At 36.6% G+C, this 17,515-nt stretch overlaps 1 protein-coding gene across 1 annotated transcript; it reads right to left on the bottom strand.

Moving 5' to 3' along the window:
* Window positions 1–9,257: 9,257 nt before the first annotated feature.
* Window positions 9,258–11,195, bottom strand: LOC117781446 (WD repeat-containing protein 82). Its single transcript, XM_034618206.1, has 2 exons — window positions 10,940–11,195; window positions 9,258–10,255 (listed from the first exon to the last, which is right to left on the bottom strand). Exons 1-2 carry the CDS (start codon window positions 11,192–11,194, stop codon window positions 9,350–9,352), a joined length of 1,161 nt encoding a protein of 386 aa, XP_034474097.1. The 5' UTR covers window position 11,195; the 3' UTR covers window positions 9,258–9,349.
* Window positions 11,196–17,515: the final 6,320 nt, after the last annotated feature.

The following is a 17,515-nucleotide window of genomic DNA, read 5'->3' as shown; positions in this document are numbered from 1 at the left end:
TCATCATTACAAAAATCTTCTTAAGTATGTATTGCTACTATAAATTTTTGTAATATTAAGTTAGACCTTAAATTCATATTAATATTGTTACGCCCTTTGAAGTTCTTATCCATCTCGAAGCTAAGCCTTTAGGACACTGCCGTACAGAATGCAACGGATTGTCAGTTCTAAATACATATACGCAGCATTTAAATTCAACTATTTTAATATAATGGTAGCCCGTAGCCTTTTTCCGACAAGCGCAACGCCTGCATGCATTAGTAACAGCAAACCTCATGCCTCATAAACGACCATATCCCGACTGCACCCGCACCCGCATTCGCATTCGCATCTACTATATATCTGCATCTAGATCTACTTTTTGCGCACTTGCAGCCAACACAGGAATAATTTTGCATTGCTTTCTAGCACTGCGACCACCACCGTGGCGCACTTCATTTGCTGTGCACAACACACACACACACATACCCTCACATAGAAGGGTAACCACACCCTCTAGCCACGCATTACCTAACCCTCCCTTGTTCCCTTGACTCCCTGTTCCTCTGATTTTCCAGTGGCATCAACTTGTATTATCCTTATGACGTTGCTCCCTCGCTCCCTTGCTTCCTCGATGTGGCATTAAAGTTAACAAATAGAGCTTAAAACTTGCTGCGTGTGTGCCCGCCAAGCCCTCGACCCTGCCCCTGTCCCTGCCCCTGCGCCTTTGTCTGCTTTCATCTGTGCTTGCCACACGTCTCATGTGTGCTGCCTCGACGAGTATATTGGTTTAATTAGTTTACGCGCTGCATAATTAAAATTTGTATTGTAAATCTGCTTAAGCTGCTTTGGCTTTTGCGAAATTGTTAACTTAATTTTATTAACTTTCCCCATTTTAGTCGCAATTTGTTGCATTTTTATATTCACTTGTATTTATTATTTAATTATGCCAGCAAACTAAACGCATTTAATGCCACTCGGATAATTAATTTGCCTACTGTCCCCCGACAAAAGTGTCACAGTGTCACAGCTTTTGTAATTGACATGCCATTATTGTAATTAAAATAACTCACACGCACCGTGGTCCGCCCTCACTTTGCCCTATGTGATCAATGTCAGCTTTCGGCTCTCTGTTAAAGCCAGTATTTGTTGTTGTCTGCATATAAGCATTTTTCCGGGTCATAAATCAAGCCGCATGCCGCGTGCTGCGTACCGTGTGTGTTCCTGTCACGTGTAGCTTCTAAAAAAACACTAAAAATTTACAATATAAACATACAAAATTCCCTGTAACGATTTAACAAATTTAAAACAGAAATTTTTATACATTTCACTCGAAAATCTCAGAGGAGGTCTTATAAAGTTTGAAGTTAAAGCTCTTAGCTATTCATAATAAATTAGCAGAACTCTATTTATTAAGCACTTTATTTTTAGTCGTGTATAGAATTCACTATAGAAATTCCCTGTCACTACTGTTAGGCTCGAACCAAACTTATTCCATCCCTTTTAAACGATTTTGTTGAATGTTTTCAAAAATTTCTTCAATAGCTTGCCAATATGTTTAACTTAATATTACACAATTGAATTTGATTATATTTATAAATTGAACTCTAAAAAATCTTCTCGACCCCTAAAAATATTTTAAAAATGTACTAAACACCTCTTGATCACTTTGTGCGGCTACAGGGTATTACAAAATGGCATTATTGTCTGTTGCTGGCGCTGTCATTTGTTTGAGACTCGTTTTGATTTTTGTGGCAAAATAATTGTCGCTTAGGTAATAAAATTTGATTTATGTGCTGAGCATTTCACACACACTTTCATTCGTATTTCTCTTTGATTTTAATGTCGCACAACAATCGCTGGACACGCCCCCAATTGCCCCGAACTCCCCTAGCTTTACGAAACGAGTCACATTTTTATGTCAAACAAAAATAAAAAAGCGAGAAAGAAATTAAATATAAAACGTTCGCCCGTAACAAATGCAAAACATACACAAATGGTCCCAAACCAACAATAATAATCATGACAATCATGACACAACAAAAAGAACAACAACAAGACACCGAACAAGCCTTGAGCGTCAGGTGTTAGCTGATTTCTCTTTTTTCCATTCGTATTTTAATTATGGTCAGCGAAGCGTCTAATTGCCGTAAAATATGAACTTACCGCTGCTGATGGCAATGATTAATGCGCATTCGGCGTATACGTAATATTCCATTCATATGTGTAATATGCTAAGTTGTTTGCTTGACAAAGCAAGCAAATGTGTAAGAGTCTACTCACATATTGATTTTCAATTTAAAGTAGATAGAACGGAACAGTGAAACCTCGATTTATACCCTAACTAATGTTTAACACATAGAATTATTAATTATATGTAATGGACAGAATTTTTTTCATCTATCTTAATCACAAGTTTAAAGGACGATGGACAGGTGATATTCCATATAATTTTGTAGAAATTATTTTATTCACTGTTTTGTCAAGAGCATACCCGATTAATTAATCAAAATAAAATTTAGAATGTAAGTTTTTCTTTATACACAAAGTTAACAAACTCTTATTAAAAGGCATATAAAGAGTTTGTAATTGGAATAAGTGTCAGTCGCAACTGTTGGCCGTTGGCAATTCGAAATTTAATTTCAAAGTGTGTACCATATGGTTGCTTTGTGGTCTCACTAGAAGTGGTTGGGGTCAAAGGGTAACTGACAACTAAATTGAATTTACTTTGTCAAATATCATAAAATTAATTAATTCGATTGCGGCTGGGACTGGGATGGATGATAAGAAGGCATAAAGACATCAGTATGATATCTATAAATGTCGGGCTGATAAATGTGCTTGCTGGCAATGCAATATACTCGTTAAAGAAATTCAATTAAAAAAATAGCTGGCGTTGTTATTTAATGCGCTACAATTTATTATCGAATGACCACGCCGGGAAAAATCAGAGCAAACAAACTTGGCCTCAATTTGTGCGCGGAACCAAACAAATTGGTTAAAAGCAAAGCAAAAGACTCGCCTAACGGATTGCGGCCAACTGATCGCCACTCGCCACGTGCCATGGACAAAAAAGTGGTATTAAAAGCTGCCCAACGGAAGCTGCACAAACAAAAACAATGTCTTCAACCACCACAACCATCCAAATCACTCGGCAATCCGCCCACCACCAACAATGACAACATTTGCTGCAGCGCACAATTTTTCACTTAGTTTGCAGAAATTGCAGTTTTCTGGCATCGTCTTTGGGGTTTTCTTTTTTTGTATTTTTCTTTTTTCTCTTGTTTTGTTTGTTGTTTCGGCACTGCTCTGGTTTGCCTTGTTTCGCGCCAGTTTTGGCCAATCACGCATTTGGTCATAGCGGACATCAGTACAAAGACAAAAGATAAAGAGATTGAGCGGCTAAAAAGGGAGAGGATATAGGGTTTTAAGGCCCGAACACAAAAAGCATAACGAAAAAGCCGCCAGAGCCAAAGCGCTAACAAATAAATGAAATAAAAGTGCGCAATAACAAGAACATTAAAGCATAAACTGATCGATTATTGAATACCCTGTAATTGGCAGGGAGCTATTGAAAGCACTTGAAGAAAGTTTGTCAATTGGACAAGTTTAACAATTTTATCCGAATTTATAATAGAAAAATACATGATTGAATTTCCCACTTGAGCATCGGTTCAGTTTTGGTTTGACCTTTGACCTAGCAACTTAACAGGACAACATTTTTGTTATATTCGAATATAAAGCAAATCTATACTATACATTACATACAAAAAATAAATTGTTAATTTAAAAGTTAATTTAAAATTTCGAGTTTCGGTTCTTAAAAAGATTTTATTTTAGTTAAAACTTCAGTTCCGGTGCTAAAAATGCAACGGTTTGTTTCGGTTAATGGTTTCGGTATTATTCCCTGGAATTTTCCAATGGTATATGCTAATGCTATTGTCTGAAAATTGTCTAAAACTGTCTTTTCAATAAATTCTTTATAAAATAAATATCTAATAGGCACTTTGATTGGTCACTATTTAGAAATTACTCTAAATACTCGTACATATAACAGTAATCATCTATTCATGTGTCATCGGTGCTTAAATTTTTTTAAATCACGCCTAATGTGGAATACTCTTCTTGTACTTCATTGCAGGGTAACAGAATGCGAGAAAAACCAAATCGAATGCAATTTATTTTCTAGTTACTGTTAAGCTGATTGCAACGGCTATGGCGATGACGATGACGATGACGATGGCGATGGCGATGGCGAGAGGGAGGGAAAGGGTGTTGGCATGAGGGAGGGCGATGCCGACTCTGCTCGGAAATGTTGGTCAGCCGATGGCAATGGCTAAAACCTTTGAGTTCTAAGTCCCAAAGCGCCGGCCCTTGCCCCTACTCACTTCACTTTACACCCCTGAATCTACAAAAAAAATGAAAAATAAATAAATAAATACAAGCAGCGAGATTGCAGTTAAAAGCAACGGGACGCTTAAAAACATATCAACAGCGCGTAACTTTGATTGTATTTGTTGTTTGCCATTGTGGTTGTTGTTGTTGTTGTTAAGGAAGTTGTTGTTGTTGTCATTGTTTTTTTTGCTGTTGTCATGATTGTTGTTGTTGACACACATAGCTAAAAGCGAAAAATTCCAATTTAAAAGGCGCGTCAAAATTGCAAATCAAAGTTTAGAAAGCGGCACTTTGAGTGTTTTTGTCGAGTGTTTGTATGAGTTGCTTGATTGAATGCATGATTGACTGAGTGTCGACTCGCAGTTACGACCAGTCAGTGGACAATTGACAAATTGTCACGACTGTCCCCATTTTGACCCCATCTCCCCTTTCCAAAAAGGAGAAAGCAATTGCAAAACGGTCGGTTAATTTGAGGCAATCACAAACCAAATTGAACCTACGACCAAACTGCCAAGTGCTCAGTTTGCTGTTGTCCCTATTGTTATTGTTGTTGTTGTTAGCCTAACCATTACCCGAAGGCAGTTTTATAGTTTCGGACAGCATTTTGAAAGGATCAATCAATGCTGGCAACTGTCCTGACATCGTCAGCCGCTTCACAGGACCCTTTTACCATCGCCAAAGTGAGCAAAATAAGCTTTTGAATTTTGACAACAAATGCCCAATACATGGCCAAATAGGGCAACAATTGCTTTCATAAAAAGAGGATAGCTATTAGATAAATTTCCTGACCAACGTTTAAAAAGGAGGAAGAAATTTGATCACAAATAATTGAGATGAGTTAAGCATATTTTGATTATGAGTAGAAATACATAAAGTATTCACACTGATCTCAACTTAGTTATAGTTAAAGTAAAATTTGGGAATTTCAAATATTGCTTAGATGAACATAAAAAACATTTGATTTATATGAAAATTTAATAAAGTTTTAGTCACCAGAGCGATAAAGAGACGAAATAAAATCCAGTTAGAAACAGCAGAACGTTCATTGAGTAACAAACTGCAATCAGGATTAAATTTAAAAAAATAAACAGCTATAGGCTTGCTTTGAATTCATGAAATACTTTCGTTTGTTTTAAGTTGATAAAAAGTTGTACAATTCCAAGCTCAATTATAAATCTGTTCCCTTTGCTGATCACACAAATTGTTTGCTAATTTTGAAAGCAGTCAACGGAAAGAATTGGCCCACCGGCGAAAATAGGTTAGCCAGCGACTGAATGTCTTTTCCCCTCCCGGCAAAAGTGAGCCACCGAAAACTGGCCATTAGCACGTGCTGTCCATGTCAATGGCTAAGCCATTTTATAGAGGCTGAGGAAATGGAGCGAGTGGAAAGCGGGAAAAGAACTCGTAACGTGCATGTAATTGTGTCACAAGGGATGGGGCTTAAGCCGGAAAGTTAAGCCGGAGCTGGCCCGTGGCCACTTTTGCTGCTGCCACTTAAAAATCCACTTAATCCCGCAGTCCTAAAAATAGAAGGAAGCAATGCTAGCAAGCAAGTTTTCCGGAAGAGAATGGGAGAAGAGCGAAGCAAAAGGGAGAAATTCCACTTATTCAACTCCATCTCCAACTCTATGATGTATTCAAACTGCAAGTCGATTGTTATTTTTACGCCCAAAGCGGAAATAGACGCCCCACCGTACGCTCCCCTGGGCAATTCCAACAAGAAACTTCCAAGACAAGTTTGTCGAAAGCGAAGCCAAGTCAAAGTCCTGCTTGACGTCTCAAGGAACAACGAAAAAGTCACAACGAATAAAGAATATGAAAGAACTAATAGGAAATCCTATAGTTAAGAGAACCTGACTGTGAGAGACTCTGTAAAAACTCTTCTTCCGAATATTGGTTATATGAATGACTTTCAAATTTATCACGTCACATTGAGCCTTAAAATTTTCTTTATATTTTTTTTATTTTTTTTTTTGGCGTTTCAAAATGATAATATAAACTTGATATACACAGGATATACAGGAATATGCATAGAAAGATTGCTTTGTTCTGCTCTTTGCGACTTTCAGTTAGGCAAATTTTTGTTTGATGACCAACTTAACCCTCTAATACCCAAGAGTGCCTCAAGGCACTTTCGCGTTAAATTCCATATTTTACAATGTGAGTTTTTTTGAATAAATACAACTTAAAAAGTAACCGATCAATTTTACTTATTCTTTTTTCTAAAAAGTAAGTTTAATTACTAAACAATTTAAATAGCATATTTGTGAAAATATTAAAATTGAGCATATTATCACAGGTAAAGACAAATATTAAAAAATTAGAAGGTTAATAGACTATGTTTTGCTTAAGTACAGGGTCTAAAAAGAGTAGATTTGTGCCAGCGCTGTAAAAGTTTTGCCGCCTAAAAGTCTGGGCCGAGTTGAACTTCCCCCATATCTACAAGTGGAGGTCATCAGGTAGGGGCTGCCATTATTGAAAGTGCTTGCTGAGTAATTTAAAAGTTTAGCAAACAATCGCCTATCTCCCCAGCCACCTTCTTCCCCAACCAACTTCTGCCTCTCAGAGGAAGAGTCCAAAACTTGTAGTCGCATTAAGGTCAAATTGATTCTTTATAATAAGTACATAACAAGTATGGATTGTAGCTGAGCTTAAATCACTTTTATTATAATGCCACAGTGACCTGAATTTCGTTGTTGTTGCTGTTGTTTCTGTCGCTGTTGCTGCCACTCGCAGCGATGCATGCAACTGATTGGCGCCTCGAGTACAAAATTCCTCAATAATTTCGACTTGACTACAAAGTTTGCACAACTTTCTATGCTTTCATACTTAAAAAAGAGCAATGGGCCATGTTTCTAAGCCCCTACCTCCGGCCCCCTTTTTAACTTTACTCTACTCCGCTCCATCTAACACAATTTGAACCCAAACAAGATTTGTGAGATGGGGTCCTAAAGAAATCCGCTTTTATTACCCCACGAGAGTCGGAGCATTAAATATTCCTGCTTCATTGCACAGTTGATTTGAAAGTGAAGTAGAGGAAGGAGGCGGACCAACTGAAGGGGAGATTTGTTTTATAATTTAGTCACGCATTTGGCTCATTTCGTTTTTGCATTTTGCCTACCTTTTTTAATTAATTTTACTTTGACTGGGAGCGAGAGCGTGCAACGTTTATGCGCTTCAAAGGATGTTCCAGCCTCAAAGCCAATGACCATGCAAATCAAAATGGCGACACGTGCGCTTCCGCTTCCGCATTCAGCTGCAAATTTGTCGCATGCGTTAATTTAAGTTATTTATGTTTACTTAGCCTTCGCTTTCCACCATTTCCACCTAATTAGCCTAATAACTGTTATTGTAATTGCTATTGCCATTGTTGTTGCAAATATTTGGGAGATGTCCGAAATTTGAGTGAACTTTTGACTTTTGAATTGTTTACCATTGGCACGTTTTCCTTTTGACTCGGCATATTCCATTAACGATTACTATTCAAAACTATGCGAAATTTATGCAAATTTTATGTTTCTATTATGAAATTGGAGCTGCTTTGGGGTATTTCAGGCATAAAGCTGTGTGTCTTATCCCTAAGGAATTGGAAATTGGCATTTTACTGTTATTGTAAGTATTTATTCCCCCTTGTGATCACACGGAGACCAAAAACTTATTTCTTAAATCCGTTTAAATTAAATCTTTTATAATATTTTGCTTCCTTTTAGCTTCTGCCTTTTAATATTTCGTTTCAGGAAGTGAAACATAAGTAAAACCTTTTCCTATTTATAAGAAATATAATTCTGATCGTATTATTTACCAATATTATTGCTGACAGGAAGATTCGAAATTTGTTAATTGGATTCATTGTAATTGTAGTTTCTCTAATCACTATTCGTTTTTCTATTGCGTTTACTAACTCCACAAAGATGTTTGCCCAGTCGACCTATCAACACACACAAAAACTAGATGCTTCTACCAAAAACTTTACAGCTTCTCACCAAAAAGTTATTGACAAAGCCAAACTTGTCTTGCACTTTGGTCAAAACTTGACAAAATGTTGATAACTTAAGTCGTTGAATAGTTGCATTCAGAGCTTAAGATGTTTGTCCTTTTAGTAATTTCAAGTAAATACATACAACTGTGGCACGTACACAGAAAGAAAAATTCATTCTAAAAATCAAGTTTCGAAAACTTGATTTTAGCTTGAATTTTTTAAGTATAAATAAAGGACATAATTCCCAAATAAAGATAATACATAGATAAAATGGGAACGATATTAAAAAATTGACATTAAAAAGACAAAGAAGTCTAAATTATTTTATCTAACTTGAGAAAAAATCGGACTTGATTTAAGTTTTTCATACTTGGTATATGGTTCAATACTTGGTATGGTTTATTTTCGCCCGGAATCCCGGATTTTTTTTCTGTGTACATATTCAATTAGTGGTACATGGAAAGAACTTTAGTAAAGTTGAATAGGGGAATTTGTGTGGGTATTTGCAAAAGGTTTTATCAATATAAAAAGTATATAAATCTCTTTGGGAAGAAATAGAAATAAAAATAACAGAAACTAAACTAAATGAAACGCTTGTCAGCTTTGCCGCCAAAGTTACCCCTTTAGAATTGCTACACTCTCGTCCTTCCCCTGGAAACTTGTGCTGCATTACAGGGAGGAATTCAGCCAGCTGTGCAATTTGCTGGCAAAACTCGACAATTTGTGTCTCAAAAGCATAAGGCGTCCAAGTTGTTGTTCCACGTTGTTCAACAGTCGGTTGTCGATGTTGTTGTTGTTGTTGTTGTAACTCCAGCTGTGAAGTGTGCTGCCAGTTGTTGAAACTTTGGTCCAAGTGAAGCAATTTAATTGCACAACTTGCTAGCAACTGCAACTGGAAGTGGAACTTGAGGAAAAAGGATAACAGCAGGCATTGCAAGTGCAACTCTGATTGATAGTCTATGTCTATGTCCCTGTTGTTGTTGTTCTATCAGGAGTTTAGTTATCATCAGGCAGCTCTCCCTCCTCGAGGCTATTTCCATTCAGAAAGCGCCGCCAATGTGACAAACGTCTCTTTACTCGATTCTTTCTCATTTGCTGCCTTCTAGTCTGAACCTCCTCCTGATCGCTATCATCTGTGATGGTCAGGTCAATTGTGGGTACATCGATTGATGACTGCGTCTGTGCTTGCGTGTCCTCCACAAAATCATACTGTCCATCGGCCTTGGGCAGCCAGAAAAGAGTCATCACATCACTGCTGACAAACATTGCAGTCTGGGGATTGAATTGCAGACAACTCACGGGATGATTGCTATTGCTGAGTAAGACTGCAACCAGTTGACCAGAGGATGCATTCCACACATGGACACGCCCCCCATCCGCGCCAGACAATACGAACTGGGAGTCCGGAGTGTAGCTGACCTGCAGCGGCAAATGGCCATCGTTGGCATGGCCCGTGTAGGCCTGAACAAGACTTCCGTTGAAGGCATCCACGCTGAAGCAACAGGAATAATTGGTGGCCAACAAAATCGTCTTGCCATCCGGCGCAAACTGCAACTGTGTCCAGTTGGCCAAGTTATTGGACACGTAGTGAAATTTCTGGCACGGTTTCTCGCTCAGCATGCGAACATCATAGATCTCAATGAGTTCGGTTCTCGTTGATGTGGCAAATACCAAACCCGCCGGATCATAGGCGAGCAATGGACACTCCAATTTGGCCAGTTGCCGGGTATAACTAGAGGTACGCAGATCCCACATAAGCACTTTATTATCCCTTCCGGCACTCATGAAATGATTCTCACTCCCAGGCTGAAAGCTCAAGCAACGCACCTTGGCAGTATGGCCTCTGAAAAGACGCACATGCTGACGACTTCTGAGATCCAAGCACCTTAATGCAAAGTCCATCTAGAAATAATAGAGAGAAAATATAATAGCTTTTTATTTTAAGTTTAAAACGGAAAAGATAAACTTAGTTGTAGAAAAGAGTTGTGTCCATTAAACTTGTAGATCATTTTAAGATCATTTTAGAAATATTTTATATAAATTAAAATTTAAGTTTTCATTATAGACCTTCACAAGATTAAGTAAAACAAAATACCCATGAGTATTTCATTTACATCAGCAGCTCAATTTTTTGTGTTAAATGCAGGGATAGTAAATAATGATTATTTCATTTTTTTAAGTGAAAAAAACATTCACATCTAGTAACTTTAATAGAGCGTGAGATATACCAAATTTGTTCTTTAATCATTATTCTGCAAGTTTTTTTTTTTTTTTGCTCAAAAATAATGATTATTCCTGAGTTTTATTTTATTTCTCATAAGTAACCATAAGTAATATAATAAAATTCAAAAATAATGATTATTTCTTGAGTTGTACAATACACCTTATAATGGTTAAAGTCCTTGGTTAAATGAACTCCATCTGATCGGACAATCGTCGCAATTTTTCCATTTTTTCTGTACATATTGCTAGTCGCCTTTCGCACCCTTCGTGCTGCTTTCGACACTAGCGCGGACTGCCGTCCGCAGTGATGTAAACCTCTAACTTCAGCATACCCAAAACAATCCCCATCGAATTCTGACTCACCCTTGTGGAGCTGTGCAGCAATTGATCCGTCTGGGGTGTAAAACAAACCGATTCTGGATGATATTGGTGCATGAGCACCTGACACAACTGCTTCAGGGCTGTGCAACTGTAGACAATCATATTTTGATGATCACACACAACCAAACGCTGTCCATCCTGTGAAAAGCAGATGGATCGTTTCTGCTCATCCGATTCCTGAAAGATCTTTGCGACACCAAACTGTCGCAATGCGTCTCCAGTAAGTTTAATCTTCATTTGGATTTCCATTAGATTGTTGCAAGTACAAGTGTCTCGCCTCTTCACAAAATCAAATTAGTCGTATAATGACAACCAAGTCAACGCCAACTGACTATTTGATATCGTTCTATATTTGTCTGCAAACTTGCTACACTTCAGCTCTCGTTCCGCCTACTTCAACTTAATTAAATCAAATCTATCCAAGCAGCTGTGCCACGCCCACACAACGCCCACTGTCACAGCTGGTCTGCTGTTGTTGCATTTTACTTCATTTCCATTCTGTGGTCTCGTTGTAACTCTCCATTGCGTCTCATTAGTGCGCTCAATGGGAGGGAAAGCGAAGGACCTTTAAAAATCGACTGCTGAGTTGGCAAAGCAGTTGGCAGCGCTGTCAGCTTCCCTCTCCTCTTGTTGACCAACTGCCAGCATCTTGTTATTTAGGCCGATTCGCGTCATTAGTGCTGCAACGGAATGCCACCAAATGTTGCCATTGCATTGTTCATTCTCTTGCTTCCTCTCTTGAGACGAGAAGACAGCCAACTCTACATTAATGTTGGCCCGAAAACTTGTGTCTTTTGGCAACAACTGTCTGGCATTTGATTGAGCATTAAGCCAGCAACATCTGTGGGAAAATAATGAAGACTGCTTTTAATTACTACAGTTGCAAGGAATTTGCAATATTTAGTTTGTTTGGACAACAACTTATCAGCTAAAACTAATTGGGATTTATCTTTTTCATTGTATATGCAGAGTATAAGAAAGTCGACTACTGTCGATTTCCTTGTTAAAAACTTGCAATATGCAATTTTATTTTTACGAAATGATGATAATAAAAATCTGTTCTAGTTTCTTTAAAAATAGCGCAGGGTGTCTGCTAGTCGTTTACTGCCTATATGCTAGTTTTTGCTAAGGCTTTTATACCTAATAGTCTTGTGGATACTATATATTCCTGTTTTTAGATAATAATGTATCTTTAGTTATTTTTAGTGTGCATAAGGGGTATCTTCCAGTCGACCATATACTATAAACTTACTTTTTCAACTTGTGCTTGATAGTCAATTGAACATTCTATCAATATTACCGATCATAAAAGCTTGCTAAGCAATTTGAAAGAAATGCACAGGGTATAACATACCTAGTCGACTACTCCCAATCAACATTTGTTTGAGCTGTTTAAATCGATATATCCTATGCATGGAATTTGAAAACAATTCATTTCATTTATCCTACAGTACTGTATGTTGTTTATTTACAATTACAGGGTATACGTTAATAAGTAAATGACATTTCTAAAAGCCCTGTACCTAAATTGGCTTTCATGCAAATTTAATCAGCAGTAGATCAGGTGTTAAGACTCGAACTAAACGCTCGCCATAGCCAGATACCTGGCCTGTCGCGATGGGGAGTCAAACTCATCTTGCCCCACCGCCACCACTTGCCCCACAATTGCCCCACTGATGGTTCCGCTAGCAGAATGAATGTAATTGTAATGTAAGCGGAAATAAGCGCGGCTGTCGCTGTCGTTGACGTTGTGAGAGCTGTGTGCGCATTTTAATTAAAATTTATAAGCCTTGGCCGGGGACTTGGCATCAGGCGCGGCATCCGATACCGCGATTTCATGATCCAGAGATACCAGGACACCACAGCCAGGACTCCAACACAGCCGTTGCTCGCGTGGTGTTTTAAGCTTTTAAGTTGCGGTGGATTTGCAAAGCTATGCGCTGGATTTTATGCGAAAATCAACTGCGGTGCACATAAATTAAAAATCAAGCCACAAAAAAACAACAATAACAAAATCGCACACATACATTGTATGAGATTATGGGAAAGGATCCTTTGTGCTCATCGTTTGTAATTAATTTGCAACATTAGCTTTTGGGGCAGGCACTGCCAAAGGCAACATCAACATTTCCATTATTCAACCCAACCTATAGTCGTAAATGAAAAGTTTCCGCAATTTACGCCATTTGCGGTTTGGCCTGTCAAATTTAATTATTTTATTTCAGCACAAAACAATTTTCGAATTATTATTATTTATTTTAATGGATTTCTGCATTTGTAATTGTTTTCGATTAATAAAATTTTAATAAAATCAATTAGGATTTTTTGTTTGCGTTTTTTGAATACTGACAGCAATAAAGGAAATTAAATCTGACACTTAACATATTTGTAATAACCATTATGTTTAATAAGAGTACTTTAGTATTGCAAAGTGTGCGCAACTGTGAGATATTCTATACGAAAATGTCAAATCAATTTTAAGATAAATGTAATGTTAATCAAATAAGTATATGTAAAAGCATAGTTTAAAGCTGCCATTGAACCCCTTAGCTCAGTAAAAATGAAATATAACAAATAATGTTTATTAGAATTTTTAGAACTTAAAAAAAAAATTATTATTTTGTACAAAAAAAAGGAAAGCTGATAAGATAAATACTCAGAAAAAATTACAATTAGATTTTTATTTTTGAGCAAAAAAAAATATTTTTTATCAAAGCTGCAAGCCCCCAAAACTTTTGTAATTTTGTTATTTATTAGTTTATGAACATCGCAAGCATTAATGTAACACTGTTTTATTACGGGAGCTTTAAGTCATATAAATTGTTTTTTTCTAAAGCCAAACTAATTGCAATGTATCGAATTAAATTTAAATGGTCTTTAAAATAAATAAATTATTATTTCTTCATGCCTATCCATGATATCCACTTACACACTTGCACACAGTCATATTTATTTTGACCTGCAACGAATTGGCAAAATTAAATTGCATGATATGCATATACACACAGCCATATCTATAGCCGCGTCTGCATTTTGTATCTGTATCTGTGTCTCTGTTGGCCACTTCACTGAGCATCGTTTTTGGACGATTTGGTTGCCAACTGTTTATTGATATTTTATGCTGCAAATTGCACTAATTGCAATTTTAGGCACGTCCATTGCCCTCGACATTTGCATAACGCGTATTGCCAATTTGATTGTTACCAGACGCCGACTTGTAAACAGAATTTCCCCATTGAATGCAAAACCAAAATAAATAGAATTTAATATTTCTTACCAAATATTTCTCAATTTTTTTTTTTTTTAGTATTCAATCACAGCAAATCAAGTGATTGTTGCTCTGTAAAGTTTTCTGCTTAATTATTTCAAAAATTTTCAGAAGATTCAACTCAAAAGATTTAATTTTTAATGGCTGTAAATAATGATTTCTTACATACGAAAGAGGAATGAATTGTAAACTGTTATTGAATTTTAATTGAAACATGTAAGCTTGATTAAAAATTGTATCTGCGAATGCTGAAATTTTCTGTGTGCTACAAAAACAAATTCGGAACGATTTTTATTGTTGTTGCTTGTGTTGTTATCTCACAGCCAAAGTGCAAATTGTTGTCAAGTTTTGTATGAACTTCTTAAAAGCGCATAAAATTTACAAGCAATCCATGTGGAGGGAGTTCTCATGGGTTTCGGGTTCGAGTGTCAAGTTTATTACGGACAAGACATGCAAAGAATCAGTCAAGTTGCCTGCAGTAGGAGAAGGGTCGGGAGTGTAGGAGGTAGAGGCAACTTAAAATGGCAAGCCAGCTTGAAATTTGTGCAAATTTTTCAATCAGCGTGAGAGACATTCGTGTCCATGTCGAGGTGTATATGAGTGTGATTGTGTGTGGGAGTGTTGGCAAATCGTAGCTTTTGCAGTTGACAACAAGAGCAACGACGACAACAACAACAACAACAGCAATGAACAACAGTAACAACAACAGGAAGTCGATTGCAGTTCACACGAAGGCAATGTGAGTCAAACCAAAGCCAAAGTTCAAACACAATTTCTCAAATATGCACGAGCATGTGCAATCATGTGTGTGTGTGTGTGTGTATGTGTTCCTCATGCGTTGCTCAGGCAGCTGCCAGGCACCTTTGAAATTGAATGGGTCGCTCTCATGCCGTAAAAGAAGATAAATGACACAAGTGAGCTTTACATTTGCCACATGCAACCACCGAGAAGTCCTAACAGTGGAACAGAAATAACGGTAGGAGTGGGACCTACATTAGACACACATTAGACATTCGCATATACACAGACAGTTTGCAATCTTGAGGCCTGCAATCGTCAGTTGACAGCCCAGGACGACTTGCATCCTCCACGTCCTGTACGAGTTTTTGCCTCAGCTATGCATTTGATTAAAACCGGAGGACCCGTCGGATGAAACGCATATGGAACTCGCACAGGTCAACAATGAGGTATCCAAATGCAATTTACTTTCATCTTTATGCCACATGGATGTCATTTAATGATCACATGTCTTGAAAACATTATAGACTTGACCCAAAACGACGCTCGTTAAATAATGAAAAATACTTAAAGCTCGCCAAGCCGGAAGGCGTAAAAAAAAATAACAAATGAGAATAAATAAGAATGCAATAAATTGTCAACATCCACATCAACAACGGATGTGAAACACCCTATCGAAATAAGTATTTTTAATTTTTTTAGTATTATGTAAAAAATATATTCATTAGCCCATATTTTAGTGAGTAGTAATTGTACCAGTTTTTGTAGGACAAGTTTGTTAATCCATCTAAACTTCGTTAATTTAAAAAATTATATTTATAAAAGACTTTGACTATGTTTATAACCCTTTAAAATTAAAAAAAAAAAAACTTTTAACTCTCATAACTTTGTCAATCCCAAATGATTTGAAAAGGCAATGTTTGTTTTTATATTGAATGATCTTTGATTTAGTTAATTAATAAATTTTCTTATATTGTTAGTTTTTTCCTAAATATATACAATATTTTAATCTAACCTAATCTATACATGATTTTTATCTTACCTGATTTATATGATTACAATCCTTAAGCATAACTAATTATTCTCTTGGAGACCGAACTATTAAAAAATGAATGAGTCGAAACTAAAAACTATCTTCTATCTGCTGGATACTTTCCCCTATGAGTGAACGTCATACAAAAGTAACAACGCCCGTCTGACAGTAAAGCATGAAAATTTATTACATTTGCTGAGTTTCGTTGCAACTGCGATGCCGCTTTCAGGTCCGAATCCATTGCGCATTAAATTTGGTGGCGTCGGTATGGCATTGGATAGCGTCGCTGGCATCTCCGGCCATTCAACATAAAACAGACAAAAGTTGTGCCAACGCAAAAGCTCGCTGGCGCCATAGCAACAATGTCCAATACCCAGGAAGTAAAAATTATACGTTAAAAAAAAAGAAATACAAGAGAATGACAAAATAAAAACGAACGCATGGGCTGAAGTGCATACATATAAAATGATGGCCATGGAGATGCACACTTTAACTCGTACGAATACGTGCGTATGTGTGTGTAGGTGGGTAAGATGAAATATATAGTTTTTAATATGCATAAATTGCACACTTACTTTATTTCGTTTCATTTTCAAGTACCCTACAAAGCGGTTGAAATCATTTTGACTGCCCTCCGTCGACAGCTGAGTACGCTGCACCAATTGCAATGATACCAAATGTGTGAGTTCCGTTTTGAAGATCAAATTCTACAAAGAAAATACTATTTTGTTTAATTAAATTTTCCAAGCTAAGGCTTTAGAGTTTGCCAGTCGAAACTAAACTTTTAATCCTTTTAGATAAACAGAAGCATGTACAAATGTCAATTACAACTATTCTGTGTCCTTACTGAAAGTATGTAACAGCTCCAATAAATGTTTTGTACTTGTAAAGCTATTAAAAGCTCAGTTGAAAAATTTTTAAATTATAAAACATTTTTTATCATTTGTTCTAAAAATCCCAAACAGCGTCAAAGCAACCATTGTTTTCAAATGTCTAAAAAAAAATTTGAAAGATTTGACAAAATGTAATGTTTATTGAATTAAATTAAATTATTGTTTATATTGAACAAAAATGCATTAAATAAAATTTTAATGAATTTGTTAATTATATAAAATATTCCTTAATCTAAAAATGTTTTTTAAACTGGAAGTAAACCAGCTATAGGGACTTAAAAAAAATATGTTTGAAAAAAACAAAATCTGTGACATTTAATTGTCTTCAAAAACTTTAGAGATTTGTGAAACACATCTATATATTTTTCAAGTGCAATCCAATATTTGTACTTTAAGTGTAGGGCTTATTATGTATGACCATGATAATTTTTTCAAGTGCAACATGATTCATATTTTCAAATATATCTTCATGAATTTTCAGCAGAACTTAAATGAAAAAGCAAAGCTGACAAAAGTTAAGAAGTAAAGCGGCTTGTGCCGCGAGTCCGAATGTGAATGCGAATGCGAATGTGACGGCCAATGGTGAGTGCTTCCCCACTTCTCTCCTCTTCTTTTTCCGCAACATC

This window comes from Drosophila innubila, assembly GCF_004354385.1.
Source record: "Drosophila innubila isolate TH190305 chromosome 2L unlocalized genomic scaffold, UK_Dinn_1.0 4_B_2L, whole genome shotgun sequence".
NCBI classification, from domain to species: Eukaryota; Metazoa; Arthropoda; class Insecta; order Diptera; family Drosophilidae; genus Drosophila; species Drosophila innubila.
Note: the sequence above shows the minus strand (reverse complement) of the source record. Positions and strands in the feature narration are given on the sequence as shown.